This window comes from Orcinus orca, chromosome 2 (genome assembly GCF_937001465.1).
Source record: "Orcinus orca chromosome 2, mOrcOrc1.1, whole genome shotgun sequence".
In the NCBI taxonomy this organism is placed as follows: Eukaryota; Metazoa; Chordata; class Mammalia; order Artiodactyla; family Delphinidae; genus Orcinus; species Orcinus orca.
Genome location: NC_064560.1, coordinates 7,161,856 through 7,189,237, shown reverse-complemented (window position 1 = coordinate 7,189,237; position 27,382 = coordinate 7,161,856). Strand labels below are relative to the sequence as shown.

The 27,382-nt window shown below is 36.8% G+C and overlaps 1 protein-coding gene across 14 annotated transcripts in view; it reads left to right on the top strand.

The window, feature by feature from the left end:
• Nucleotides 1-27,118, top strand: part of HSPA14 (heat shock protein family A (Hsp70) member 14) — a 34,599-nt gene extending 7,481 nt beyond the window's left edge. For 2 of the 14 annotated variants that reach the window (XM_033403446.2, XM_033403438.2), the window contains exons 4-15: nucleotides 2,204-2,252; nucleotides 2,373-2,478; nucleotides 3,625-3,715; nucleotides 4,648-4,752; nucleotides 5,841-6,002; nucleotides 7,244-7,399; nucleotides 9,327-9,429; nucleotides 10,970-11,068; nucleotides 23,190-23,402; nucleotides 23,818-23,991; nucleotides 26,006-26,076; nucleotides 26,944-27,118. In XM_033403446.2, the coding sequence (XP_033259337.1) occupies nucleotides 2,204-2,252; nucleotides 2,373-2,478; nucleotides 3,625-3,715; nucleotides 4,648-4,752; nucleotides 5,841-6,002; nucleotides 7,244-7,399; nucleotides 9,327-9,429; nucleotides 10,970-11,068; nucleotides 23,190-23,402; nucleotides 23,818-23,991; nucleotides 26,006-26,076; nucleotides 26,944-27,022 (1,408 nt within the window). In that variant the 3' untranslated portion in view covers nucleotides 27,023-27,118. Of the gene's footprint in view, nucleotides 1-2,203; nucleotides 2,253-2,372; nucleotides 2,479-3,624; nucleotides 3,716-4,647; nucleotides 4,753-5,840; nucleotides 6,003-6,854; nucleotides 7,036-7,243; nucleotides 7,400-9,326; nucleotides 9,430-10,969; nucleotides 11,069-16,584; nucleotides 17,937-19,016; nucleotides 19,143-23,189; nucleotides 23,403-23,817; nucleotides 23,992-26,005; nucleotides 26,077-26,943 lie in introns of those variants that run through there. The other 12 variants (XM_033403448.2, XM_033403449.2, XM_004278589.4 and 9 more) reach the window with 10 other exon arrangements.
• Nucleotides 27,119-27,382: the final 264 nt, after the last annotated feature.

Below are 27,382 nucleotides of genomic sequence, written 5' to 3'. Positions count from 1 at the left end.
AATCTATTAATGGTAGCAAAGTACACAGGCAGGGATTTATTTGAGATAAGAGAAGTGCTGAAGAGCAGAAGTCAAGGTGAACTTGGGAGGAAGTAGTGTGCAGGTCTAATGGGCAGAGTAAGGTTAGGAATAAAACAAGGGAAAAATCTTTAAAAACAGAAAAAACAGGCCAAATCTTGTGAAGACGAGAGAAGACGTAATAAGGGGAGGCTGTAGAGAAACAGGCCCAGAAATCCTGTCTGAGCTGTAGGCCCAGCCGTGACTCCCTGTCAGTCTGCAGGCAGGTCACTTTACCATTCTGTACCTCAGGCCCCTCCGCTATCCAGTGGGAGGCTATCCCTGCTACCTCGCAGGAGCTGTGTGAGGGCCCAGTGGGCAGATGAATGTAAAGACAGACGTTTCCAGACCGGGTGGGCTCTGTACTGGGAGAGTGGGGGGGAAGAAGCCCGGCAGTACGTGAGCGCTGGTGAGTGCGGGGCAGGGCCCTTCAGGAGGGAGGGGGAGGGGCAGGATGAAGGCCCTGGTACCCTGCTAGGAGTGATGCTCTGCCTGCCTCCTGAAGCCCTCCACGTAAATGGCGCTGTGTATGCCAGCCTGCCACCACCCTCTGTCTCTGTTCAGTAACTCAATCCTGGTGTGGACAAATAAAGTTGTCATCTGTACCTGGCTGTGGTCAGTCCACTACTTTCTGGCGCTACCGTGATCGTTTGTCGTCACCTCCATTCTCTGCTTTCTGCTCCTCCGCTGGCTAACCTCCAGGGTCTGGCCTCTCTGTGGCCCTCAGAGCTACGTGTGCTTCTGGCCTCACCTGAGCGAGGCCCTCTCTGCATGGCAATTGAGAAAGAATTTTCCGTTTCTCAGAGTTCTATAAATTCCATTAAAATATCCTTTTCTGGCAAGTTATCTTGTCTGAGTGATAGCTGTTTGGTGAAATTATCCTGGTTGACTTAAATTCTGTCCTAAAGGAAACAGAACCACTAAGTGTCATGCCAAAATTACAGTATTGGTAGGAAAAAAAAAATTACTGTGGGCACACTTAATCTTTTTTTTCTTACCCTTAAAATATTTGTCCAGGAGCTAGTATAAATACTGGGTTTAGAAAAGGGGCAGGGGTGGGGGAAGGCTAGTGGAAAGAATATTAAACCTTGCGTTAAAGATCTGGATTCCAGCCAGTTGTTCTATTAATTAGTCATGTGACTTTGGGCATTTTCCCCTTTACAAGATTAGGGTCCTCAGATGTTCAGTTACCCTTCAGCAATTAGCCAGTGTTAAATTTCACCTGCTGTTACTAAACAGTTAAGACTGGTCTCTGGACAGAATAGCCACTGCCCCTTGCAAGAAGGATTTAGTGAAAGGGTCTACCTCATCTTCGTTTCTCGTTGAAATTAAGCCAAAGATCAGACTCCTGTCCCTGCTCACGGCAAAAGTACCTTAGTCATTTAGCATCTCACCGCGAGGCAGTCTAAACCCTAGCCTGGTAGAGAAGGCCTGGGATCAAGTACTGACTCTGCCCCTTATAGTGTTGGGAAGATCAGGTAAGGTAATACATGTGAAAACATTTTGCAGTCTGCATTAATTCGTATTACTATTTTGAGCAACGTAACACCCATTGTTTTAATTTTTCCATTGCCATACACAATTGTTTAGTGCCTACTTTGTATAGGATGTTATATATCTATCTACCTGCAGTAGTCTGCACTTTTACATATATAATATTCATACTTTTGCTTAGTCCTTTCAGGTTTCAGGCATTGATTCATATTCAGAAACCAAGCAGCAAAGATGGTGTTAGGTATTCTGGTTTGCCATTAGTTTGTGGTCCTTTTGTCCTTTTTATCTCAGTGGTTGGGTCTTCAGGATCAAAGATACGAGTATATATGACATAAAATCATTGATATTATGAAAATCATCCCCAAATGTTTAACACCTGTTGATAGTAAGATCAGAACAAGGAAGAGCTATTCACTTTCAAATGTGAAGTTAGCACTTTAATAGAATTACTCAACCTTGTAAATTCCGCAGCCATTCATTCCTACCGTCTAAACCTACCCTAATATTGCAAGATTTCTTTTAATATTAAGCAACTTAATTTTGTTTATATTTTTATATTTGTCAAGTGGTATTGAAGAATATAGTCTTCTTTAAAACTTATATGTCAACAATAGTGATATAAATATTTAACTATGTTTATCTCTATGGACAGCTCTGATGATCCACAGGCTCAGAAATACATCAGGGATAGTAAGTGTTTAGTGAGTATGCTTCTATTATTATTTCCCTGTTACACAAAGTAATTGCCAGTTATATTGATTTGAAACTGTATTTTTATTAAAATCATTCCTTATTTAACACACTCATAATTTCCTTCATAGGTCATTGAAAAAAATGGGAAATTACGCTATGAAATAGATACTGGAGAAGAAAAGAAATTTGTCAGCCCAGAAGATGTTGCCAGACTGATATTTAGTAAAATGAAAGGTATTGAGCAAAAGAAAAGATCTTTTTAAAAACTGACCTTTAAAAAAATCTAGAGATGGTTTTTGATCTGGGGCTAATAAGCAGGGTGATTGAGCGAATGAGCAGTGAGGAGACCTAAATTATGCTAGACCTGCCCGGGCCACTAACTGGCTATGTGACCGTGGTTAAATGACTTATTTTCCCTGACCTTGGTTTCCCTAGAAGTAATGTAAATGGATGGGGCCAAATTAGCATTTTCAAAACTTCTTAAGATGAAGTGACCAGGTGGTCCAGTGGCTAAGACTCTGCGCTCCCAACGCAGGGGACCGAGTACAATCCCTGCTCAGGGAACTAGATCCCACACGCATGCTGCAACTAAGAGTTCGCATGCCGCAACTAAAGATCCCACATGCGGCAACTAAGACCCAGTGCAGCCAAATAAATAAATATTTTTTTAAAAAAGATGAAGTGGCCAATAAGCTTCGCGAATAGTGAATGTTGTATCTCTTTCAAGATTGACAGTGCACTCTCCACGGTAATTTAGGCAGATTAAGTAGGTCTGGTTTTATCTCCACTTCAGGTGAAGGCTTGGAGCTAGCTGAGCAGCCATCTGTGGAGCAACTTGAGGGGTTCTGGAGTAGATTACTGACAAGGCTTACTTCAGCTCTGGAATGTGTAATGGATTTGTGGGATGGAAGGCAGCCTTTCACCATGGTCGTTGGTCTGCACATTAGTGCATTGGAAGCTCATTGTCTAAGAACCCGTCTAATTTGGGAGGTGGTTGAAACTTGGAAGCCTAAGAGCAAGGCACTTTGGAAAGTACTTAGTTCCATGTCCACAAACTATACCAAAACCACAAAAAAGTAGTGCACAATTTAAGAGAGCAAGAGAAGATCATTGGGGTGGAGCAGTCAAGTGAACTGGCAAATCCTTATAGTGAGAATGTCTTTGGCTCAAGTTAACAAACCTCAGAGTATCGCTTGACATTTTTGTGTATCATCAGAATTTATTTTTATATAATTTTTTCTTCCCATTTTATTGAGATATCATTGACATACAGCACTGTATAAGGTGTACAGCGTAATGATTTGACTTATGTATATCATGTCATGACATGATTACCACAGTACGTTTCGTGAACTTTTAAAATATTTTTTTCACGTACAGAAACAGCACATTCTGTCTTGGGCTCAGATGCAAATGATGTAGTTATTACTGTTCCATTTGATTTTGGAGAAAAACAAAAAAATGCTCTTGGGTAAGTATAATATGGGGTTTCTTTTACTTGCTTAGTTAAAGGAAATAACAGATTTCACAGTATCACTATATAGTGAAAGGTAAAATTGCATTCGAAAATAACTTACACAATAAAGTTGTATTTGTAAATACATGTATATTTACATATGTAAATCGTGTGGTAAAAAGTTATGGTAGTGATCATTAATAGTTCCTTTATTTTATGAAATGTCAAAAGAACATAAAATTAAATGTACTTTCTTAGCTATTTTGATTGGAAATGTTTTTGATTACCAGGTTAAGTTGATGTTTATGAATCACTTTGCCTTAGTGTCATGTAATTAAGGCTTACGTGGGAATTATATAAAAATAAGCAATTTTAGAAAATATTTGCGATTATTTTTTCACCTTAGGTTAACATCTAAACAAAAAGTTATATTTAGTTTTTATAGGTTGTTATGCAAATGTAATTGGCAAGCACCCAGTCTTTTGATCTGTGGATAGAGTTCCCTATGGGGCTTTGCTGAACACCTGAGTTGCTTCTGGGGCAGAGAATTGCTTTATTTACTTGCACTTGTGAGGTGTTAAAACTGTGACCCTAAATTAAAGAAGTTGGAAAATGCTAAAATGTATTATAAATATGTCCTAATCTCTTTCTAAAGTTTGTAAGCTTGAGCACTTGGAGAGCTTTCTCTTCCTTACTCAGTATAAGCACGTTATTTTCTTTGTCAGGGAAATAGACTCTGAACATTATTATTTTAACCAGGAAGTGATCTACGCTTAAAGACTTAGGTCTGTTTCTTATGTTCTGTTATCTTCTAAAGATCATTACCCTTCATGTTCTACTTACAAAGTCTTATATGCTATTGCATAAAATCTTCAGCAGAGCATTTCTAAAAATGTAGACTTCAACATGTTGTGATACTAAATGTATTAAAAGTAAATTGTCCACAGGGAAGCAGCCAGAGCTGCTGGGTTCAATGTTTTGCGGTTAATCCACGAACCTTCTGCAGCTCTTTTGGCTTATGGAATTGGACAAGACTCCCCCACTGGAAAAAGGTAAAAACCATATTTGCAGCTTTAAGTTTTTCACTGCAGAAAACATTTTAGATTATAGCAATTATTTCAGTAGAGATTGTTACATAGCACAGTGGTTCCAAGCCTTTATGGATGGAAAGACATCGAAACTCTCACCTGGAGTTTTTCAAATAGATGAGAAAGATGTCCTAGGAAAGCAGAGAAAGAGTATAACAGGCAGGAGGGAAGGTTGAGCTTTTCCGCCCTTCTCTTATCACCTACACTTTGTCCCCTTAGTGGAGGAAGATTTGAAATTTATAAGCCCAGCCAAGTTCCAGCTGAAGCTCTAGGGCACCGTTAATTTTACTACCAATTCTAATTATTAAACATGCTTAGAAACAGTGAGGTCTTTTATGTACATTTGTCTTGGCAGGAGATGGGGGAAAAGCCAGTACGGGGATTTAAGACTTCATTTGATAATGAAATAGTAAGACATACTCCTAATTTAATTATAAAACTTGTCTTAATAGATCTGACACATCGTGTAATTTTAGGGAAATCAATTCAGATGTGTTAATTTCCCCTAATTGTGTCATTTCATTCATATCTCACAATTAACCTAATATGTATAAATTACTAGCAGATTTTTTTTTTTAGGTAAACTAAAATATAGAATATAAATTACAATATCAGAAATTTTGGATTTTGATATATAGGAAATTAGCTCCTAGTTTTGCCTATGTTTTACTTTTGTAGAACATGTTATTGCAGTAGTAACAAGGACAATATTAACATAAAATTTCTATGTTTAATTCTCTTAAAATTCACTTTAATTACAAATCTCTTCTTTATTTACTTTGAAAAGTTAGTGTTTTGAACTCCAGTTAGTCAGAAGAATACAGTTTTACCAGTACAACTAAATGAAAAAGAGCTTTGACTTAAAATCAGAAGATCTGTTTTCTAGGCTTAAGTCATCACTGAGTGATGACCATGGACAACTTAGTTACTCATGTGAGATTTTCAGTTTCCTCATATGTGATTTATAGTGACTTGTTAGTTTAAGAAGTCGAACCTGGCTTTACAATGCTGTGATTCTCTCATAACTTACTCATGTTATCTTTTTTTTTAAGCAACATTTTGGTATTCAAACTTGGAGGAACATCCTTATCTATCAGTGTCATGGAAGTTAACAGTGGAATATATCGTGTTCTTTCAACAAACACTGATAATAACATTGGAGGTACACATTTTACAGAAACCTTAGCACAGTACCTAGCTTCTGAGTTTCAGAGGTGAGTATAAAGGGACTTGATGATATATTTCGATTGAAGTTTCACTTCAGGTTTAATTTTTTCCTAATTTATTTGAAATTGCCCTTCAAAGGAGGACATGTTTTTTCCAGTGCGCTGGATATTTTTGTGTCTAAAGTTCTAAGGTCTGTTCTGGTAAACAGGGGGAAGCAGAGGCCAAGCTGCCCAGTGCAGTGTACTTGGATTTTTCCCTCAATTCTTCAGTGGTTGCTTTTATGTCTGGATGAAGGAGGGTAAAAGCACTGAGGCCTCACTACCTTCTGAACAGTTTTTACAGGTGTAGAAGATTATGTTATAGTTACATTCCAGTAAGTGAATGTCTTGCAGAGTGTTTATTTTATTACTAATCTACTACCACAAGGAATATTTTAGTTTTGTTGCTGGATATAATTATTCCATTCAAAATTCTAATCCTGTTTGGCACATCATGAGTCAAATATATAAAGGTTATATTTGGGACATTCCTGCTGTAAAAAGAAGCTGAAATAGCATTTTCATCAGTTTGACTAAACTGGGTAAAAAAAAGTCTTGAAAAAGTGATAATTTCTCATTTCTTTAATAAAGACCTATACTGCTTTTTGTTGTAAAGGAGTTCCAACTCAAGGAAGGGCTGTTTTCAGCCTTCAGTTTTTCAGTTTTTCAACATGTTTAAAAACATGGATTTCAGTTTTTCAACATGTTTAAAAACAGGGCCATCAACATCACCACTTAGCAAGCAGTTTTAACAATTAACTCCCCTTGGAGGTAGCGGAACTAAAATTTTACGTATTTCGTTATGTTTCAAATTTCTCTGAAGAAGCACTTTTAGTTCTTTTTTTTTTTTTTGCTGGACAGATACTTTTGTGCCTTCAAACAATAATCATGCTGTGGTTGTAAGGGGTGAGGTGTGAGACTTGACCCAGTTGCATGAATCTCCTTTAACCTCCTTTTGTCTCATCTGCAAAAAGATGATGGTTCCTGTACTTCTTCAAAGCACAGTCCATTATTGTGATTACAGAATCCAGCAATTCAAAGTGTTAAGTATATTGATTATTCATTTTTCTTGAGACACTTCTTTAAATGCAGAGAATTTTCTTCGGATATTTTGGAGATACTAAAATCTGGTATTAATATTGATTCATGAGCTTACAGTTATCCTAATAAGGATTATCCAGATTTTAGTTACAATAAATTCTAAATGACCTAGTAATTTTTAAACTTCAAAGATTGTATTTTTAATTTAGATCCTTCAAACATGACGTGAGAGGAAATGCCCGTGCCATGGTGAAACTGATGAACAGTGCTGACACTGCAAAACATTCTTTGTCAACCTTGGGAAGTGCCAATTGTTTCCTTGACTCATTGTATAAAGGTCAAGATTTTGACTGCAATGTGTCCAGGTAAAACTGCAGTTCAAAAAACTTAAAAAACTTTCAAGTGTATTCACATTTAGGTGTAATTTTCTCACTTTGGGTTTTTCGTTTGCTCATTTGAGGTTTATTAGCCCTCTATAAAAGGGGAGTTTTCCTGTCTTTACTTCTGGGGTCCAACTCTTGTCAGACTAAATAACTGTTCTCAAAGTAATCATGTCAGCTGTGATTGCCCTGTTATTTTACAGCTACAAAGAGCAGTGTGTGAAAAGGGCTTCCTAGATCTTTTTTTTTTTTTTAACATCTTTATTGGGGTATAATTGTTTTACAATTCCTAGATCTTTGAAAGAAAGATGAGAGAAGACTTGAAGTTTGAGATTTGCGAGTTTCTCTTACTGAATAGCAGTCCCACCTGTATAGTCCCTAGTTCTCTCTGGGGCTTGCACATGTATCAGTGGTTGTTACTATAACTTGATCGTTACCCCTGTGTGGCAGGCTGTATTCTAAGTACTTTCTATGTATTAACTCTCAAATTCTCCTAACAACCTGATGAGGTAAGTACTGTTATTTTCCTTACTTTACACAGGAGGAAGCTGAAACACAGGTTTCATTTCTTGTCCGAGGTTATCCAGCTAGTAAGTGACAGACCTTGGACTCAAACCCAGCTAGTTTTGACTCCAGAGTTCTGTTACCTATCACAGTACTTTGAGGATTGATCCCTTTCTTGGTTTTATTTGATCTGTCATCCATTGGCAGCATTGTAAATTTTAATAGCTTTTATGACATTTAGTAAACACAGGTTTAATGTGCATAAAATTGTTTTTAATGCTCATATCTTTTACTTAATCCAAAACATTTCTTACAAATGATTGCACCTTCACCCAGGAAGTCCAAGGGAGGCCGTTGTCCTATCATCCTATCATTTTGCATTGCATATTACTCAGAATAATAATAGCTACCGTTAGCACAATTTAAACCTCCCAACAAGATAATGGATGACTTGGAAGCATAGTGAAGTTGTCCAGAATTACAGTATTATATTATTTTTAGGCTTTTACTGAGTCTGTGTGGTTAAATTCTCTCTTCATCTGGCCCTTGTAGTTTAGCTTCCTCATCTCCCTGGGCTTTCTCGAAGACTCCAGGTCAGCACTGCCACCTGTGGCTGTTTAAACTTTTTAATTAATTACAGGTAAATAACATTAAAAATTCGGTTCCTCAGTAGCATTAGCCACAGTTCAAGTGCTCGGTAGTCTCATGTAGCCAGTGGCTCCAGAAAGTTCTCTAGATCTTTTAAGAGAGATTTCAAGCTACAATCTAAAAGAAAGTTGTTAAATTGAATTTAAATCTCTTTTGTGGCAACAGAGTCTTTCTATTAACTTAGTGCTAAGTTTGTCCAAGTACTCAGTATATGTTTGCTTATTAATAAGGAAATAGAAGGAAATAGAATTTATTAAGAAGGAAATAGAATTCGTAATTTTATTTGCTAGCATTTAAGCTTCTCGGTGCAAAAGAACTAAACCTATGTGCAGCATAGGCTCAGACTATAAAGAAAAGTAGTGAGAAACGATTTTTAAAATTTTAACACATAAAAATAGCAAAAATTTCCAAATGATGGTTTGATTTGGATCGATAGATTTATTGTCAGAAATGCCATACACTGAGTATTTATTTTTAGGTGTTTTGAAAGCTTACAAGCAGGCTATGGGTAAGATAATCTTCCATCTGAATTTAATAACTAAACATCTTCATACATTTGTAGATGGATAACCTAGACCTTTTCACCCCATGATATTGCACTGCTGGGTGTTTAACATCCTGTTCTGATCATAAACCTATTCTAAAGAGATTCATCACAGTAGGTTTTGTCATTAACCTTCACAAGAAAAAGATGTCTTGTTTGACTTTTTTCTGTGTCTTCTCTGTGTGTATGTGTATTTGTGTATGTGTGTGTGTACAGAGCAAGATTTGAACTTCTCTGTTCTCCACTTTTTAATAAATGTATAGAAGCAATCAGAGAACTCTTAGAACAAAGTGGATTTACAGCAGATGATATCAACAAGGTAATACTTTTGTATTTTCTTATTTATGTTGGGAGTAATTTTCAATTTGGAATTTAGGAAGCAGCCCCTTGGTATTGAAAGAATATTTTTATACATTTAAATATTTTCTTAGCTTATATTAGGAAGGACATTGATTAAATTTTGATTAATGGCTCTGATGAACTCATAGTTCTGTATGTTCATTTTCTTAGCAAAAAAGACTAATTCCTTTTCAGTATATTTTTTTATATGTAAGCAAAAACTGACAGATATTAGAACATTTGCCATGTGTCAAGCACTGTTTCTAAACGTTTTACATGTATTAACTTGCTGATTGCTCACCAACAGCTCCATGAAGTAGGTGTTATTATTTATCCCCATTTTAGAATTGGAGGCACAGAGGTTCAAAGGTATAAGTAACTTCATGGTAATTGTGTGTTTAGTGGTAGAGCTAGGATTTAACTCAGTGTGGTTCCCAAGTCTGCTCTTAACCAGAACACCAAACTGCTTCTCTCTGCTTGCTGAGAAATATTGCATATTTGCTTGCATAAGAAAAGATTTTGAGACTTTCAAAAATATTCCAACTGTTCACTGTTCTCTTTTCTCCCAAGATTATTTCTACTAATTTAAAATACATATACATTTTTTCATTTTTGTTAATAAAGGAATTTTCATATAAGAAAACTCAGAAAATAGGTAGTGTTTTATTTTATAATAAACTAGTCTAATTTGTATGCACAATTTTGAATTCTATGTTCCTTAAATAATAATATAATCAATTTCTTTGCCCATATTACTGTGTAGTCTTCATCAACACAATTTTAAATAGGCTCAATATCCTAGAAAAGGAAGAGCACCGTAGATTATTTCATTGTTCTGTTTGGACTCCTAGGTCGAATCTTCCCCTCCCCAGAACAGTGATACCCATCTTTTCCCATATTTAAGGTTACTCCTTGGGATAGATTCCCATAGTAAAATCATTGGGTCAAAGAGTATAAATAGCTTAAACCTATTTTTACCTTCAGTTACCTTCCAAGAGAGTTCAATTAACTTATACTTTCATCAGCAATATATGAGAACAGACATTTTACTGTAACCTTGCTGACACTGAGTTTTATCATTTAAAGATAAATTTTCCATTAGGTAGTTGAAAAAAAGATATTTTTTACTTTATATTTTATTGGGTACTATAGGATTCTTTAAAAATATTTATTATTAATATTATTAAATAATGTTTAATCTTGTGTTTCCTTATGTGTAAATATTTCATATTCTTTGCCTGTTTGATCAATTAAATCTTAGTATTTTTTAAAATGTATTTGTGTAAATGCTTTATATAATCAGAAAATTAACTGCTGTTTACTATAGTCTTCTTTTGAGGCATGCAGTTTACTGTTTAACTTTGGTCCTGTTATGGAGGAGGGTATTTGATACACTGAGGTTTCATTTATTTATCTATTTAAATCTGTTGGTCTGTTACTCTGATTTCTTCAGCTGCTTCTAAGTTTATAAATTCCATCTTTGTTCAGGTGTATTTAATACTATTTTCTTTTTGCTATAGTTTGAAAGTTTTTATATTTTCACTATTTTGCTGTATGCTGTAAGATGGAAATTGCATTTTTTTGTCTTTTGGTGGAGGTTTTCCCTTCAGTCTAGTTCAGTAAGTATTTTTTTTGAACACTTATAACATGCCATGCGTTGTGCTAGGTGATTGGGGGTGTGTGGGGGGGGGGTGAAGGTGGCTTACAAAGATTAAGGCACATGGAAGAGTGGTACAAGGCAGGGGTGGAAGGGAATGAGCTTGGAGACAGACCCACCTGAACTGGAAGGCTCACACTGCTGATTGTTCCAGAACAGACAAATCACTTAATTTCATGAGCCTTACTTGTCTCTTCTTATTAAGGAGGGTGATAATACTTAACTTATAAGTATATAAGTATAACTTACTCTATAAGGTTGTTATGAGGATTAAATGAAATATCATGTATGGCACAGGGTGTGCTGTATTGTAGATGATCAGTTAATGTGAGTTCTCTTCCTTCATTAACTGGTCATACAGCCCTCACATTAGATACCACAAATGGTACGATCCTCAATTGCTTGACTAGAGGTCAAGTACATTCTTAGGATTAAGAATATTGTTAAAGATTCACTCTCCAGATACTTCTAAAATACAAGCTTTTGAGAACTTAAAAATATAGAGTTGTCTCTGTAGTTTGTTGACCTTGCAGCAGTAACAAACAACCCCCGAGTCTCACTGGTTTTCTACTGTAGACAATTTTTTCTTGCTAGTGTTTCACGTGGGCGGCTGAAGGTGGCCGTAGGTCTACTGCTATGGCTCTTTTCTGTGCTTCTCCTTCTACGATCCAGGCTAAAGGAGCAGCTCTCTCTGGGACGTGCGGTTCTCACTGTGGAGGGGAAAGAGGAAGAGAGCTGGCGGAACGTGCAGGGCTTTTAAAGCTTCTGCTTAGATACGTTGTACTTCAGTGTAGTCACATTCATTTGGCCAAAGCTAGACATGGCCAGGCCTGAGTGTGGGCAGGGAAATCTCCACCTGCACGGAGGGGTTGCAAATTCCGGGCAGTGGCAATGGGCGGGTAAGTATAATCCTCTTATGGGGATGGAGGGAGGGCTTTACAGTCATTCACACATTTAATCCTCACAAAGGCATCAGGAGATAGGCACCGCTATCTCCATTGCCAGAGGAGGAAACTAAAAAGGTTCCAAAGAGGTTAAGTGCTTTGCTTAAAGTAACGCTGGCACGCACGTGCAGGCGCTGGGATTGGAGCTCACAGTCGGCCCCCGCAGTTCGTGCTCGCTCTTTACTCTTACGCCCATCGCCTTTCCCACTCTAGTATCGGGCAGTCTAGTCTTAGGAGTATTTGGTTTTTCCCGAAGGAATCCTCTCATCGAGTGCTTGAGAAGGACACGGCTGATCTCTGAGGACAGGGAGCGTCAGGGTTCCTACTCTTCGTTACGGTAGACTTCCTTTATCTCCGTGTGTTCAGCACCGTGCTCCCCTCTCTGCCCTGCTGTCCCCAAGCTGGGCCGAAGCCCCGTGTCTGAGGGGGCAGGAGGCGCTGATGGGTCAGGGCCGAGGTCTGGGGGTCTGCTGGCCCCGTGCGCGTGCTGGCGGGGCTGCTGTCCACCCGGTGTCCCGCTTTCACCCCTCGGCTTGGCCCTTGCTTCCTGTGGCCTTTGGTGCTTTGCAGTCCCAAGCCGCTCTGGGTTCTGTGACGCAAACCATCTTGCTTACCCTTTGGTTATCTCAGGCCACGTCAGCTTTAAGACAGTTACTTCTCTCCCTTTCAGCTTCCAAAATTTGCTGAAATCTCAAGCTCAAGTTCTCTCCTGCATTTATTCTGCCATTTATATCTTCTTAAATTCCCTTATTGTCTACAAGTGGGCTTGTAGAAGGGTACGTAGATATACCGATGCAGTTAATTCTCGCCATTTTTACCAAGCATCCAGACTCTTCAGCTGCAATTTTAATACCTGCATAGTATTTTGTTGCATTGATGTATCATAATTTACACAGCCAATTATTTGTGTTGAGTGTGTACGTTATTTTGGTTTTATAAATAGCAGTCTTTGTGGCTTTGTTAACATCCTTAATTTCCTTGGAATAAGATTTGTGAGTAGAATCCCAAATTTTAAGGCTTTTAGTATTTATCAGATTGCTCAGCAAAAGCAATTTACTTTCTGAGTAGGTGTAAACCCTCATTATTAACGTTGCAATTTTTTAAAATTCTTTTTATTCATATTGGTTTTTTTCAGGGTGCTTTAGAATTATTTTTTCAACTTCTTAGATAAAAATCCCATTGTGATTTTGATGCAGTTGTATTAAGCCAATAAAATTTTGGGGAGTGATATATTATCTTTACAGTATTTAGTTTTCCTAACCACAAAGTTGGTATCTCTCTGTGTTCAAATCTTCTTTAATACTTTATTGAGTTATGTGTTTTCTTAATTGTGGGATCTCTGGCTGTTGTGAATGAGATATTTTTATGCTTTTATTTATCAATACTAATTTGGTTTTGCTGATAGAATACTTACTGGTTTTGCCTCTTTATCTGATACTCGGCCACTTCACGAATTCTTGGTATTAATAATTTTTCAAGGAGTCTTCTGAATTTCCTAGGCATGCATTCAAATCCATTTACTAGTTAACACACAACTAATTATTGAGCACACCTGCTCCGTTCCAAGCGGGTTCTAGGCACTTGGGACACAGCAGTAAACATAAAGTCTTTGCCGTCAAGAAACAGTTAAAATAATGCCCAGTTGTGGTAACTGTTATGAAGAAAAATAAAGCAGGATAAGGGCATAGCTAGTGACAGAGGGTGATTTTGCAGATCAGAATCCCATCTAAGGAGATGGCTTTTGATCAGAGCCCTGCAGGGACTGAAATGAAGGAACAGACTGGGTGAATTTCTGCCGCCTTTCCAGGCAGAGGGAACAGCCAGAGGGGAGCAAGCTTGGTATGTTTAAGGGGCAGCAGTGGGGATGGGACTGAGTGAGCCAGAGGGGGTGGGAGGAGGGAGCAAGGGACCAGATCACTGGGAAAAGCAGTTGCAGTGGAGTTACGGAGGGAGACACCTTACTGGAGTGAGTTTAAAGAGAAAAGAAGGTGAGTCCATGGACACGATAAATATAAATAACTTTTGAGAAGTTCTGCTAAAAGGGCAGAAGGGAAATGGGGTGGTAGCTGGAGTGGGCTGTGGGCGTTGGGAGAGGGTTTTATCCGTGTTTGGTGATACTTTTATCTTGCATCTCTGTACCCCTCGCTGCTGCTGCTTTTTTTTTTTTTTTGACGCGCAGGCTCAGCGGCCATGGCTCACAGGCCCAGCCGCTCTGCGGCATGTGGGATCTTCCCGGACCGGGGCACGAACCCGTGTCCCCTGCATCGGCAGGCGGACTCTCAACCACTGCGCCACCAGGGAAGCCCTTTTTTAAATTTTTATTGGGGTTTAGTTGACTTACAATGTTGTGTTAGTTTCCGGTATACAGCAAAGTGACTCAGCTATACATATACATATATCCACTCTTCTTTAGATTCTTTTCCCACACAGGCCATTACAGAGTATTGAGTAGAGTTCCCTGTTCTCGCTTCTTGTTTATATTTGATTGCCTTGGTCAGGCCTTGAATATTTTAGTTGACACTGGACCTCTTTCTTTTGTTCTCTTTATTAGGGGAATAGTGTTAGTTGTTTACCAACAGATTTAATTACTGGTAACCGGTTTGAAATAGATTCTCTTTATCATATTGAGCATTTCTCTTTTTTTCTTTTTAAAGGTGTTTTAATATGAAATAGGTGTTGAGTCATTACAATTGCTTTCGGACACCTGCAAGACAGCCTTATGGTTTTCTTTATATTTGTCTTCAAATTATTTGATGAATTATTGATAATTTCCTAATATGGAACTATCATTGTATTCCTGGGATAGATCTTATTTGGTTATGAGGAATATTCTTTTGATATATTACTTAATTTTCTGTGATAATTCATGTATCATTTTCATGCTGTTCATGCTAAGTTAGCAGAAATGAGATGGGCTATTTCGAACTTTCCTGCCTTATGCATATTGTCTGAATAACGTAACCCCTTTTAACATCAGACACTGAAAAGGGGAATGGTCCTGTGCTTTGGGTTGCATTGGTCTAAAGAAGTGCCTTAGCTTCTTGCCTCCAGCTCGTTCTCTTCTTCCTGGATGATGAGATGGACCATGGCTTATCGGTATGTCCCCAAGGCTTCTGTTTAGGGAGAGCCAGAGGCACATGGTTGAGTCTCAAGCAATGAGCGAGTGAGAAGCTGGAGCCAATGCTCAGACCTTTGCTAACCCTTCCTCTCCCCACCTCCCTTTTTTTTTCTGTCCACACAGCATGACCTGCTCTTTAAGGTTGTATAACTTTGTAAACAAAGGCTGCTTTTCTCTTTTAAAAGCTCCTGAGACATACTCAAGAAACAGGGGATTTTAAAGTGCTTGAACTTACCTAGAATGACAAAATATCACAATATATCTAATTCGTTTACTCAGAACAGTACCTTCTAAACCAAGACATCCGGTGCTTTAATTGCCCTTTATTCCAAGGTAACATAATCATGCACGATGTTCTTCAGGAAGTAGGCTGATAGTACCTTCCTTTTCTTCATAACCCAAGGCAGAGTGTGAGAGAGGGTCCAAGCTCATTTCATTTCATCATGAAAAATATCAACTCACAAAATAGGTTCGCATGACTACTCCAAAGATAGCTGTACAATTCTCAAGTCAGCCTTCAGTTCCACATTGTGGGAATATGATTTTAAGTTATCACTTTCATAGCTGTAAATTAAGTTCAACATAAGAAAGTGTGCCAAATCCCTTGCCTTGTGAGTTTCCCAAAATACTCATTTCTCTAGGAATAAGCAAATCAAATCCTTTACGGGGACAAAGTATCGGTAGTGTTTATATGGAATTCAGTGTCAGTCATAAGCATGTCGTTGGCCCCAATCTTATCCAACACACTGATGCTGGGATTTTTCCCAAAGATGATATGAAGGAAGGTCAGTTTCTTTCCGCACATAAAAATAACAGTATGTGTATCTTAGGCCCTACACCACAGTTAAGCTGCCCAGATGCCATGTAGTACAGTAGACTCCCTGTACCATACCATTCTCCCAAAGAGAAGTATGTCCCCCAACCATTGTTCCTGAGACACACAGTCCTGGCGATCTTCCTTTCATTCTCCTACTAGTTTGAGAACTGGGTTTAGAGAGTAAAGAGTTTCACGTTGAACTCTTTGCTGTAAGAAAAGTAAGAGCACAAATAGGATTGTAATTGGCAAGGACCAGTAGCTGGTGGGAGGTCCACGGGTGGTAGTGGTGGGCTGGCCACACACACCAGGAGCTGTTCTAGCCCAGAAGGGGCAGCTGCTGCTCCCCACCAGTCACTGCCATCCAGCGATGCAGGCCAGTGCTGTTGGAACCTGGGGCGTTTTAACAGACTCTCAAAACTAGGGCTTACCATCAGACTTTTTAATGTTTCAATGTTAGTAGCTAATGCAGAACCTTTGAAAACACTATGTGAAGAGAGAAAATATAGCTTGCCTGATAGAATTTGCAAGTTGCTACTTGGCAACCTCTACTCCAGAACGTGTTGTTTTATTGCTGTTTGTTTTTACTGTTTTGTTTCTAGGCTATCAGGTGCTTATAAAATGGAATTTAATACGTTTTCATCTTTTTAAGTATTCCAGGTTAGTGCATAATACATAAATTCTCTGTTCCGCAAGAATTCTAAAGAATTTGCCTATAAACACATTTTGTCTGAAACTAATTTTTGAAGTATATTTATAACTTTCATAATTTCTTTTTATTGCTTCAATTTTGTTTTTTTGTTTTTTGTTCTTTTTTTTTTGTGGTACGTGGGCCTCTCACTGTTTCGGCCTCTCCCATTGCGGAGCACGGGCTCCGAACGTGCAGGCCCAGCAGCCATGGCTCACAGGCCCAGCCGCTCCGTGGCACATGGGATCTTCCCAGACCGGGGCACGAACCCATGTCCCCTGCATCGGCAGGCGGACTCTCAACCACTGCGCCACCAGGGAAGCCCCTGCTTCAATTTTGAATTAAAGTATTTTATAGACCTATTTCGCAGTGATTTAAACTTTTAACATACAACTTTGCATAATGTTCTTGTAATTTTTAATTTTACGTAGCTTTTATATTAAATTTTTAAAGTATAAGGAAGTTATTTAAATTAAAACTGGCCGATTTTTCTCTATTTATTTATCTTTTTCTTTTTGAGTTTATCTGTTTTTTTTCCTTCCCTAGGTTTTGTAGATATTTGTTTTATTCTTTTTTTTGCTCCCAACTCCTGGCACTACAACCCAAAAAAAACTTTCTTAGATTTTTTTTTCCAGGTGATATATTTCTCTTTTCTAATTGTTTTATTTCTGGTTTGCACTTTATTTCTTCCAGTCTTTCCAGGATACTTTTATTATTTTTATAAATGGTTATTTTGAACATTAATTAATTTATTTCATTTTTTCCCTAACTAAAAAATTAACTACCGGGTTTTCCTGGTGGCGCAGTGGTTGAAAGTCCGCCTGCCGATGCAGGGGACACGGGTTCGTGCCCCGGTCCAGGAAGATCCCACATGCCGCGGAGCGGCTGGGCCCGTGAGCCATGACCGCTGAGCCTGCACGTCCGGAGCCTGTGCTCTGCAACGGGAGAGGCCACAACAGTGAGGGGCCCGCGTACCGCAAAAAAAAAAAAATTAACTACCATTTTACTCATTAGCAGCTTGGTTTTATTCCACAGGCTCTGATAGATTTTACTATTTTCTTTATTTTCAGAATAATCTATAATATTTTCCATTTTCCTCTAAGTTTGCAAAAGAAATCTCAGACTACAGAGTAAATGTTTAAACAATTTATTTAAATTAAAATTTTCCGGTTACTGCCAGCATTAATAATGACACACTATTAGTACTTTTTACCCTTTAAATGAGAATACCAAAAAACAAGATTTTCCAGGGGTTTTTTTGTTTTTTGTTTTAACACAGCGCCACTTACTGCTTATTTATAAAGCATTTCGATGTTGACTATAAGAAGTTCATGAAAAGGCATAACCTCCATTTTTATTCTCATGGTATTTACCTGGTATCAGACATTTTAGAGAAGACTTTCCTTTTAACTTACCTCCAAAGCAGACTTTTGGGAGAACTCTGCCGAGGCAAACCTGCTTTTCTTTTTTCTTTGTAACCCTGAGTTGATGTTCCTCATGCCCTTACCTGCAGAGGAACGTGGTCTCCCTCCTCGTTTCACGGCTGATGTGAGCGGGGCCTCATTTTCATCAGTTGCTCATCTTCTCCACCACATGGAGCTTTGAGAACATCCATATATAGACTGAAATTAGTAGTGATTATTGATGATTTCCCTCCTTGAGAGAACATATTCAATATTCTGCATACCCATGGACTTACAAGTGTTAAACGTATTAATTAAGGAGGAAATTAAAATATTTATAAAGGAGCAATTTTATTTTATTCAGCTTTATTGAGGTATAATTAACAAATAAAATTGTAAGGTATTTAAAGTAGACAACATGAGATTTAGTATATGTATTGTGCAGGGATTATTATTACCATCGAGTTAATTAATACATCTATCACCTTATATATTAACCTTTTCTTCAGGAGGTGAAAACACTTAAGTTTTACTCTCTTAGCAAATCTCAAATATACTACACAATATTATCAACTGTAATCACCATGTTATACATTAGATCCTCAGACCTTATTCATCTTATAACTAAAAGTTTGTATGTACCCTTTTACCATCCCCTCCCTATTTTCCCTACCCCCTCAACCCCAACCATTTTTCTGCTTTATGTTTCTATGAGTTGTTTTGTTTGTTTTGTTTTAATTTAGACTCCACGTATAAGTGATACCGTGCAGTTTTTGTCTCTCTGTCTGGCTCATTTCACTTAGTGTAATGCCCTCCAGGTTCTTTCAGGTTGTTATAAATGGCAGGACTTCCTTCTTTAAACTGAATAATATTGCATTGTATATCTGTACCACATCTTCTTTATCCATTCATCCACTGACACACACTTATGATCTTTCCATAGTATGTTTCCAAATACCTTGGCTATTGTGAATAACGCTGCAGTGAACATGAGAGTACAGATATCTCTATGAGATAGTGATTGTTTCCTTTGTGTATATACTCAGAAGTGGAATTGCTGGATCATAAGGTAATTCTACTTTTAATTTCATGAAGAGTTTCCATACTGTTTTCCATAGTGGCTATACCAGTTTACATTCCCAACAGTGTATAAGTGTTCTCCTTTCTCTCCATCTTCACCAATATTTGTTATCTCTTGTCTTTTTAGTAATAGACGTCCTAACAGGTATGAAGTGATGTCTCATTGTGATCTTTATTTCCATTTCCCTAATGATTAGTGATGTTGAGCACCCTTTCAGGTACCTTCGGCTACTTGTAAGTCTTCTTTGGAAAAATGTCTATTCAGGTCCCTTGCTCGTTTTTAAATTGTGCTATTTGGTTTTTTGCTATTGAGTTAATGAGATTCTTGTGTATTTTGGATATTCACCCCTTTTTAGATATATGATTTACAAATATTTTCTCTCATTCAATAGGTTGCCATTTCATTTTTTTTTTTTTTTTTTTTTTTGCGGTACGCGGGCCTCTCACTGTTGTGGCCTCTCCCGTTGCGGAGCACAGGCTCCGGACGCGCAGGCTCAGTGGCCATGGCTCACGGGCCCAGCCGCTCCATGGCATGTGGGATCTTCCCGGACCGGGGCACGAACCCGCGTCCCCTGCATCGGCAGGTGGACTCTCAACCACTGCGCCACCAGGGAAGCCCTGCCATTTCATTTTGTTGATGGTTTCCTTTGCTGTGCATGCTTTTTAGTTTGATAAGTCCCACTTGTTTGTTTTTGCTTTCCTTTGCTTTGGGTGTCAAATCCAAAAAGCATTGCCAAGACCATTGTCAAGGAGCTTACCCCTTATGTTTTCTTCTAGGAGTTTTATCGTTTTAGGTTTTACTCCAAGTCTTTAATCCATTTTGAGTTGATTTTTATGTGTGGTGTAAGATAGTGGTCCAGTTTCATTCTTTTGCATGTAGATATCCAGTTTTCCCCACCCCATTTATTAAGGAGACTCTTCTTTCTTTGTTGTATATTCTTGGCTCCTTTATTGAAAATTAATTGACCCTATATATGTGGGTTTATTTCTGGGCTCTCTGTTCTGTTCCATTGATCTATTTGACTTGTTTTATGCAAATACCTTACTGTTTTGATTACTACAGCTTGTAATATAGTTTGAAATCAGGAAGTGTGATGCCTCCAGCTTTGCTCTTCTTTCTCAAGATTGTTTTGGCTATTTGGGGTCTCTTGTGGTTCCACACAAATTTCAGGATTGTTTTTTCTATTTCTATGAAAAATGCCATTGGAATTTTGATAGGGATTACATTGAATATTTGGGGTAGTAAGGACATTTTGACAATATTAATTCTTCCAATCCATAAACCCGGAATATCTTTCCATGTATTTGTGTCTTCAGTTTCTTTCATCAAAGTCTTGCAGTTTTCAGGGTACAGATATTTCACCTTCTTAGTTAAATTTATTTAAGTATTTTATTCTTTTTGATAGTCCTGTAAATGAGATTGTCTTCTTAATTTCTTCATCTAGTAATTTGTAGTGTGTAGAAAGTAATTTAAAGTAATTTTTGATAGGTATGACCTTACTATTGCCATTTTGTTAATCATTTTCTGTCTGTTTTGTAGTTCATTTCTTTCTTTCCTGTCCTCTTCTTTCATGATTTGATGACTTTCTGTAGTGGTTTGCTTTAATTCTTTTCTCTTTACCTTTTGTGTGTCTACTACAGATTTTTCTTTTGTGGTTACCATGAAGCTTATATAAAACATCTTATACAGTTAAAATAGCCTATTTTAAGCTGACAACAACTTAACTTCAAACGCATACAAAAGCTCTACATTTTTACACTCCTTCTCCCCACATTTTATGTTTTTGATGTCACAGTTTACATCTTTTGTGTATCCATTAACAAGTTATTGTAATTACAGTTATTTTTAATGCCTTTGTCTTTTAACCTTTGTACTAAGGTTATAAGTGATTTACCCACTACCATTACAATATTGGAGTATTCTGAATCTATATTTATCTTTACCAGTGAGTTTTATACTTTTATATGTTTTCGTGTTTATTAATTAGCATTTTGTTTAAACTCGAACAACTCCATTTGACATCTTTTGTAAGGCCAGTCTAGTAGTGGTGAACTCCTTCAGCTTTTGTTTGTGTGAAAACACTCATCTCTCCTTCAGTTTTGGAGAGCACCTTTGCTGAATTGGGTGTTCTTGGCTGACGGTTTTTTTCTTATGACACTTTGAATATCTCCCTTCTGGCTTGCAAGATTTCTGTTGCAAGACCCACTTATAGTTTTAAGGGTGTTCCCTTGTATCTAACCAAGTTGCTTTTCTCTTGCTGCTTTTAAGTCTTTCTGTCTTTAACTTTTGGCAATTTGATTATGATGTGTCTCAGTGTGGGTCACTTTAGATTCATCTTATTTGGTACTTTTTGGGCTTACTGGATCTGGCTGTTTCTTTCCCCAGATTAGGGAAGTTTTCAGCCGTAATTTCTTTGAGTAAGTTTTCTGCCCCTCTCTCCCCCCACTTCTCCTTCTGAGACCCTTATATTTGCATATATTGGTCCATTTACTGGTGTTCTGTAAGTCCCTGAATGCATCTTCATTCTTCTTCCTTTTTGCTCCTCTGAATAAATTCCTCTGCCCTGTCTTCAAATTCACTGACCCTTTCTTTCACTTTATTTAGTGTGCTGTTGAAACCCTCTATTGAGTTTTTAAGTTCAGTTATTGTATTCATCAGCTCTGTGATTTCTCTTTGGTACTTTATATTTTCTATCTCTGTTGAAATTCATACTTTGTTCCTGCATTACTCTCCTGACTTCATTGAACATCTTTATTAGTTGTTTTTAACTCTATCACGTAAATCACTTATCTTTGTTTCATTAAGATCAGTTTCTGGAAATTTATCTTGTTATTTTGTTTGGAACATATTTTTCTGTATCTGCATTTTCCTAGACTCTCTGTATTGGTTTCTGGGCTTTACATAAAACTGCTACCTCAAAAAAAACAAAAAACAAAAAACTGCTACCTCTTCCAGTTTTGACAGACTGGTCCTGTATAGGAGATGAACCTTGTTAGTCAGCCCTACCTGAGTTCCTGGTAGCTTCTCAAAACTTTGTGCCCGTCTAAGCTGCCATTTGTGTTCTTGGTGGCTCTCAGTATTTGAGGGTGTGCCAAGACCATCATGAGTGATGATGATCAAAAAAAGAGGAAGATCAAAGGCAGCACCTAGATATAGGCTGATTAGAAACTGGACCCTCAGGCAGCAGCAGCTGGGAAAGCATGCAGTCACACCCTTCCAGGGAGAAGCTGGGAGATGGGCATGCTTGCCTTCTCCCTCTGTGCTGAACCCTGGTGTATAGCCACAGGGCAAGAGTTGCTCCTTTGCCCATTTAAAAACTGCTTCTTTGTTTGCTCTCATCCTATGGGACTCATGAATGCAAGCCCTGTTGGCTCTCAGAGCTGGAGATCTGGGGGCCCATCCTTTGGGTGGCAGCTATAAAAGTTGGGGCACTAGATGTGTGGGCAGGCTCATAAAGGGACAATTTTATATGGAGTTTTTGTGCATATTTAATCAAGTGGTACCTAGAGCTTAAAACGTAGTTGTATAAAAAACATCTTTTTCTTCAAGAAAATTATTATTCCACAGTGAAGACAAAATCTATGGCATAGTTTTCACATAGAGAAGATTGCCACTGTTTATTTTGCCACAGAAATGCTGTGATTTATGTAAACACTTCTTTTAGATAATGCTTGAACAGTACGAAATATTAAGTACAGTATTTCCTATACAAATGTGTATTTATGGTTAAGCCTCATATGCCCAGTGTTCATCATGAGCCATATATATCTTATTATATTATATTTTCTAATATGTGGTGAGATCTCCTCATTTTAAATTTTGTTGCTATGGGTAAACAGTACGTTAAATATTTATAATGTATTAAATACATATTTATATGTATATATGGTAAGTATAACATAAAATAATATGTTAAAATAGGGCTTCTTATATTTTACCTTTTCATGTGATGAAGATGACTTGTCCTGTTACACTTAATTTTGAGAAACAATCATTGTTCTAAAAATAAAAAACAAAATTATTTTTATTTTCTAGGTTGTCCTTTGTGGAGGGTCTTCTCGAATCCCAAGGCTACAGCAAATGATTAAAGATCTTTTCCCAGCTGTTGAGCTTCTCAATTCTGTCCCTCCTGATGAAGTTATCCCTATTGGTGCAGCTATGGAAGCAGGAATCCTTATTGGGAAAGAAAACCTTTTAGTGGAGGACACTCTTAAGATAGAGTGTTCAGCCAAAGATATTTTAGTTAAGGTATGTTGAGCTTCTCTTCACTTTTCCATAGTAGTATAAATTTATTGCCACAGGTTTACGTACGTACTGTTTTTAAAATAAAACCTTGTGTACTGGTAAAAATTTTAAATTTCGAGTTATAAATTTACTTTTAATGAGTTTCTGATATTCTTTTAGTTAGTATTAATCTAATATGTTAATTTCTTAATTAACTGTGTTTTTAAGCTTAAGATTCTAATACAAGTAGAGAGGTGTATGTTTCAATTTATTTTTAAATAAAGTGGGTCGGGATTAAGGATCGTTTCTATTGTCTTCTCTTTGCCGCTGTGTAGTTTCCAGATTATCAACAAGGAATATATATTAATTTATAATAGGAGTGATTTTTTATCATTGTAATGATATCAAAGGATGTGCATATTATTTTCCTGCTTATTAGGGAGTCGATGAATCAGGAGCCAACAGTTTCAAAGTACTGTTTCCGTCAGGGACGCCTTTGCCAGCTCGAAGACAACACACGTTACAGGCTCCTGGAAGTATATCCTCAGTATGTCTTGAACTCTATGAGTCTGAGGGGAAAAACTCTGCAAAAGAGGAAAACAAGTTTGCACAGGTGACTACATCAGATTGGACTATGAATTAATCACTTGAAACTGTTTAGTTTTTCCTTCTGGATTAGACTCAGTTTAATATCAATATAATATGCATATAGGACATTTAACACATTTTTATGAATGGATTACTTGTACTTATTTATTTTTGAAAGAGAGAAGAAATAGGCAATTGCATTTGAAAGAGTTAGAGGAAAATAAAGTACAATTGTATTTCTACTGCTTGTCTTTGTGCTCTTAACCCTCCTTGGTAATAAGGTCAGTGGCAGGGGAAATGACATTTCTTTGTTTGCTAAATGCCAGGTGTGCTGTACTAGGCAATTTACAAACATAATCTCAAAATGCTGTGAGATAGACATTTTTATGTGCATTTTATAGATGATTAAGAAACAGGCTCATGGTAGTAAATACCTTGTTATTTTCTTGACTGAGCTGAGATTTAGCCTCAGGTTGGTTTTACTCCTGGGCCCATGCTCTTGCCATTATACCATGCTGCCTCTGACATAGGTAAGTTTGTTTTTTCAAATACTGCATGCATATATCATAGGATATGGTCCTCCACATCCTTTAAAAGGAATGAGGTGGAGCCATGTTATTTGCTTAGAAACATGCCCAAGAAATACAGTTTCATTAAAGCACACACACAAGGACTGCAGAACTGTATTTACAGCATGGTACCATTGTGTTTAAGTAAAACGATTGAGAGTGTGGGTGTGTGTGAAGGAGTGGTGTTTGGATAGGTGTGTGTATTTAGATACCCACGCGTGGATACAGAAAGTAACTATAGGTATTTGAACTGTACTGAGGAAACTTAACAGTGGGTAGATTTGAAGGTACCAAGAAGGTTTTTTTTTTACTTTTTAACACTTCATACTGAATTTTTTACAGACAGAACAGAACATGAAGATTAATTACTTTTAAAGTAAAAATAAAACAAATGTAGGTAACAAAAGAGAATGTATAGTATCTTTAGCTTTATATCTGTTTTCTAATTTCAACAAAAGGATAATGAAAACACACACACATAATGTCTGGGCTCCACCTCAGAATTAACATCTTAGGATCTACTGGAGAAGGGCTCTTTCAACTAGTAAAGGTTTCAAAGCTCTGCTAGATGTTTCTGTGGTATATCACTATAAAAGCATTCTCCTGTGCACCAGATTTCTAAACTCAGGTGGAAGTCTTAGTATTCCTCTCTGGTACACTTCTTACATTTTCTCTCCACATACTACTCTTGAGACACTACAGCTACTGTCACTACATCCTAACTTACAGATGCTGGAAAGAGAAAAATTAGTCACATAATACTTTATTTGGAAGAGAATCTTCTAGAGATTCCATCTCTTCTAACCTCCTCATTCTACAAATGAGTAGACTTAGTACTTACCTAAGGTCATAAAACTTGATTTTGGCAAAATCTGAAAAGTCACTTTCAAACTTGGTCTATTGGTATACCTTCCTTTAGGAAACCAAGGAATTTTATAGTAAATTCATTAGTATATCTTACTTACAAGTGTAATCTTAGCTGTACAAAAGAATTTGACATGTATTTCTTTTAAATAGGTTTTCCAAGTGCATTTAAAATATTTGAATTTTTTAAAGTATATATAAAAGGCTTACCAAAATGTAATTTACATGTTACTGTAATGCTGCAATTACCAAAAAGAAAAGCAGTCTTTATTTTTTCTTTTTTTTTTTTAGTCTTTATTTTCTGAGACAAACAGTACTTCATATAAATAATCATCGTAATCTAGGACATGACATTTAAGAGGGACAAATATATTAAATATATTAGTTATCTTACATGCCCTCTTTTTAGAGGAGACATGTTGTCAGTTAAGAAAGCTTAATTCTATTTTCCAAATTATGATAAATGGTAGGAGAATTGAAAACGGCCCTGTTTTAAAAGGTTCATTTCAGTAATGAGTAAGATTTAGTCCATTGGAATAATTGATGCATCAGTTTATTAATATGTCAAAGTACTAAATCATCGTTGTATTATTTTTGCCTAAACAGGTTGTACTCCAGGATTTAGATAAAAAAGAAAATGGATTACGTGACATATTAGCTGTTCTTACTATGAAAAGGTAAAAAATTAAACTACTTCTGATGTTAAGAAAATTTGCTTTGAGACTTGACCTTTTTTATTAGTTTATTGATTCTTAACCTGTTGTCATTCTGGGAAAATCATTTATTAAAAACTTATAAAGATCTTATCAGTAACTTAAATTTTTGCCCTGTAAAATTACTATATTTACAAAGAAAAGTATATCTCAGGTCATTTGCACTCTGAATTTTTTATGAACTCTTTGATTGTTATGGGTGTAGTCAACCTAAAAAACTGGTCCATGCAAGTTTGAGATATAATTTTCATCAACTTTAAATATAATTTTCTGAGATTACATAATTGATTTTTTGTCCTATGAAAGGGTAAGTTTATTTCAATATTGCAACAGGAAATCTGTAGAAAATAAATTACTAATTAAATCCAGCTATTATCATTTCCTTAACAACAGTTCATCCGTAATATTATGTGTTACAAGTAAATCAGTTCCAAATTAACATTAAGGACAATTCATTCCATAAACCATAATTAGCCAAAATGTAGAATTCATTAGGGTAGGTCTGCCATGGCCTGGGCTTGAAAACAGCTTGATACTTCTTGAACTTGCATAAAGTTTTCAACTTAAGGTATTTATCATCATGGGTTCTCAAGGAATACAACTTTTAATCACAGTGATCTAGGAGGAAATTTTTAAGAACAACTACCTAATTATGGCATATGGTTCTAAATGTAAAGACATAAAGTTGTGTCTCTTCTTTATCTCTTAATGCTCTTCTTTCAAAAAGTAAAATGATCTCTTGTTTACTCAAAGTCCTCAAGTAATTTCTTAAGGACTATCTGTTTTTATATATTGAGCTTATGAATTGTTATTTATTTTTTGTTTGCTTAGGGATGGATCTTTACACGTGACATGCACCGATCAAGAGACCGGAAAATGTGAGGCAATCACTATTGAGGTGGCATCTTAGTGTTTGAGAGAAACCACGAAGTTTTTAGAACTAAAATATCAACATTATTTGTTTTGTTTATAAATGATGTTTATATTAAAATACTTTTTGAATGAACTGTATGATTTATGTTTCTATTTTAACTACAGTATATTGCTAAGTGTTGCAACCTTTTTTTTTGTTTTCCATTAAAGATTTCCTTTATTAGTGAGAAATACAAGGAACTTTTTCTACCATGGAGCTATTTAGAATTAAATTGTTTGAGTGGATTAAAGGAAACTTTACCAGAAATTTAACATTGCATTTTAAAATTGTTTCTGTCTTTAGAACTTCTGATTTTAAGAAGTCGTTTGTTAATTCTTATTAGGTAACTAAGAACAA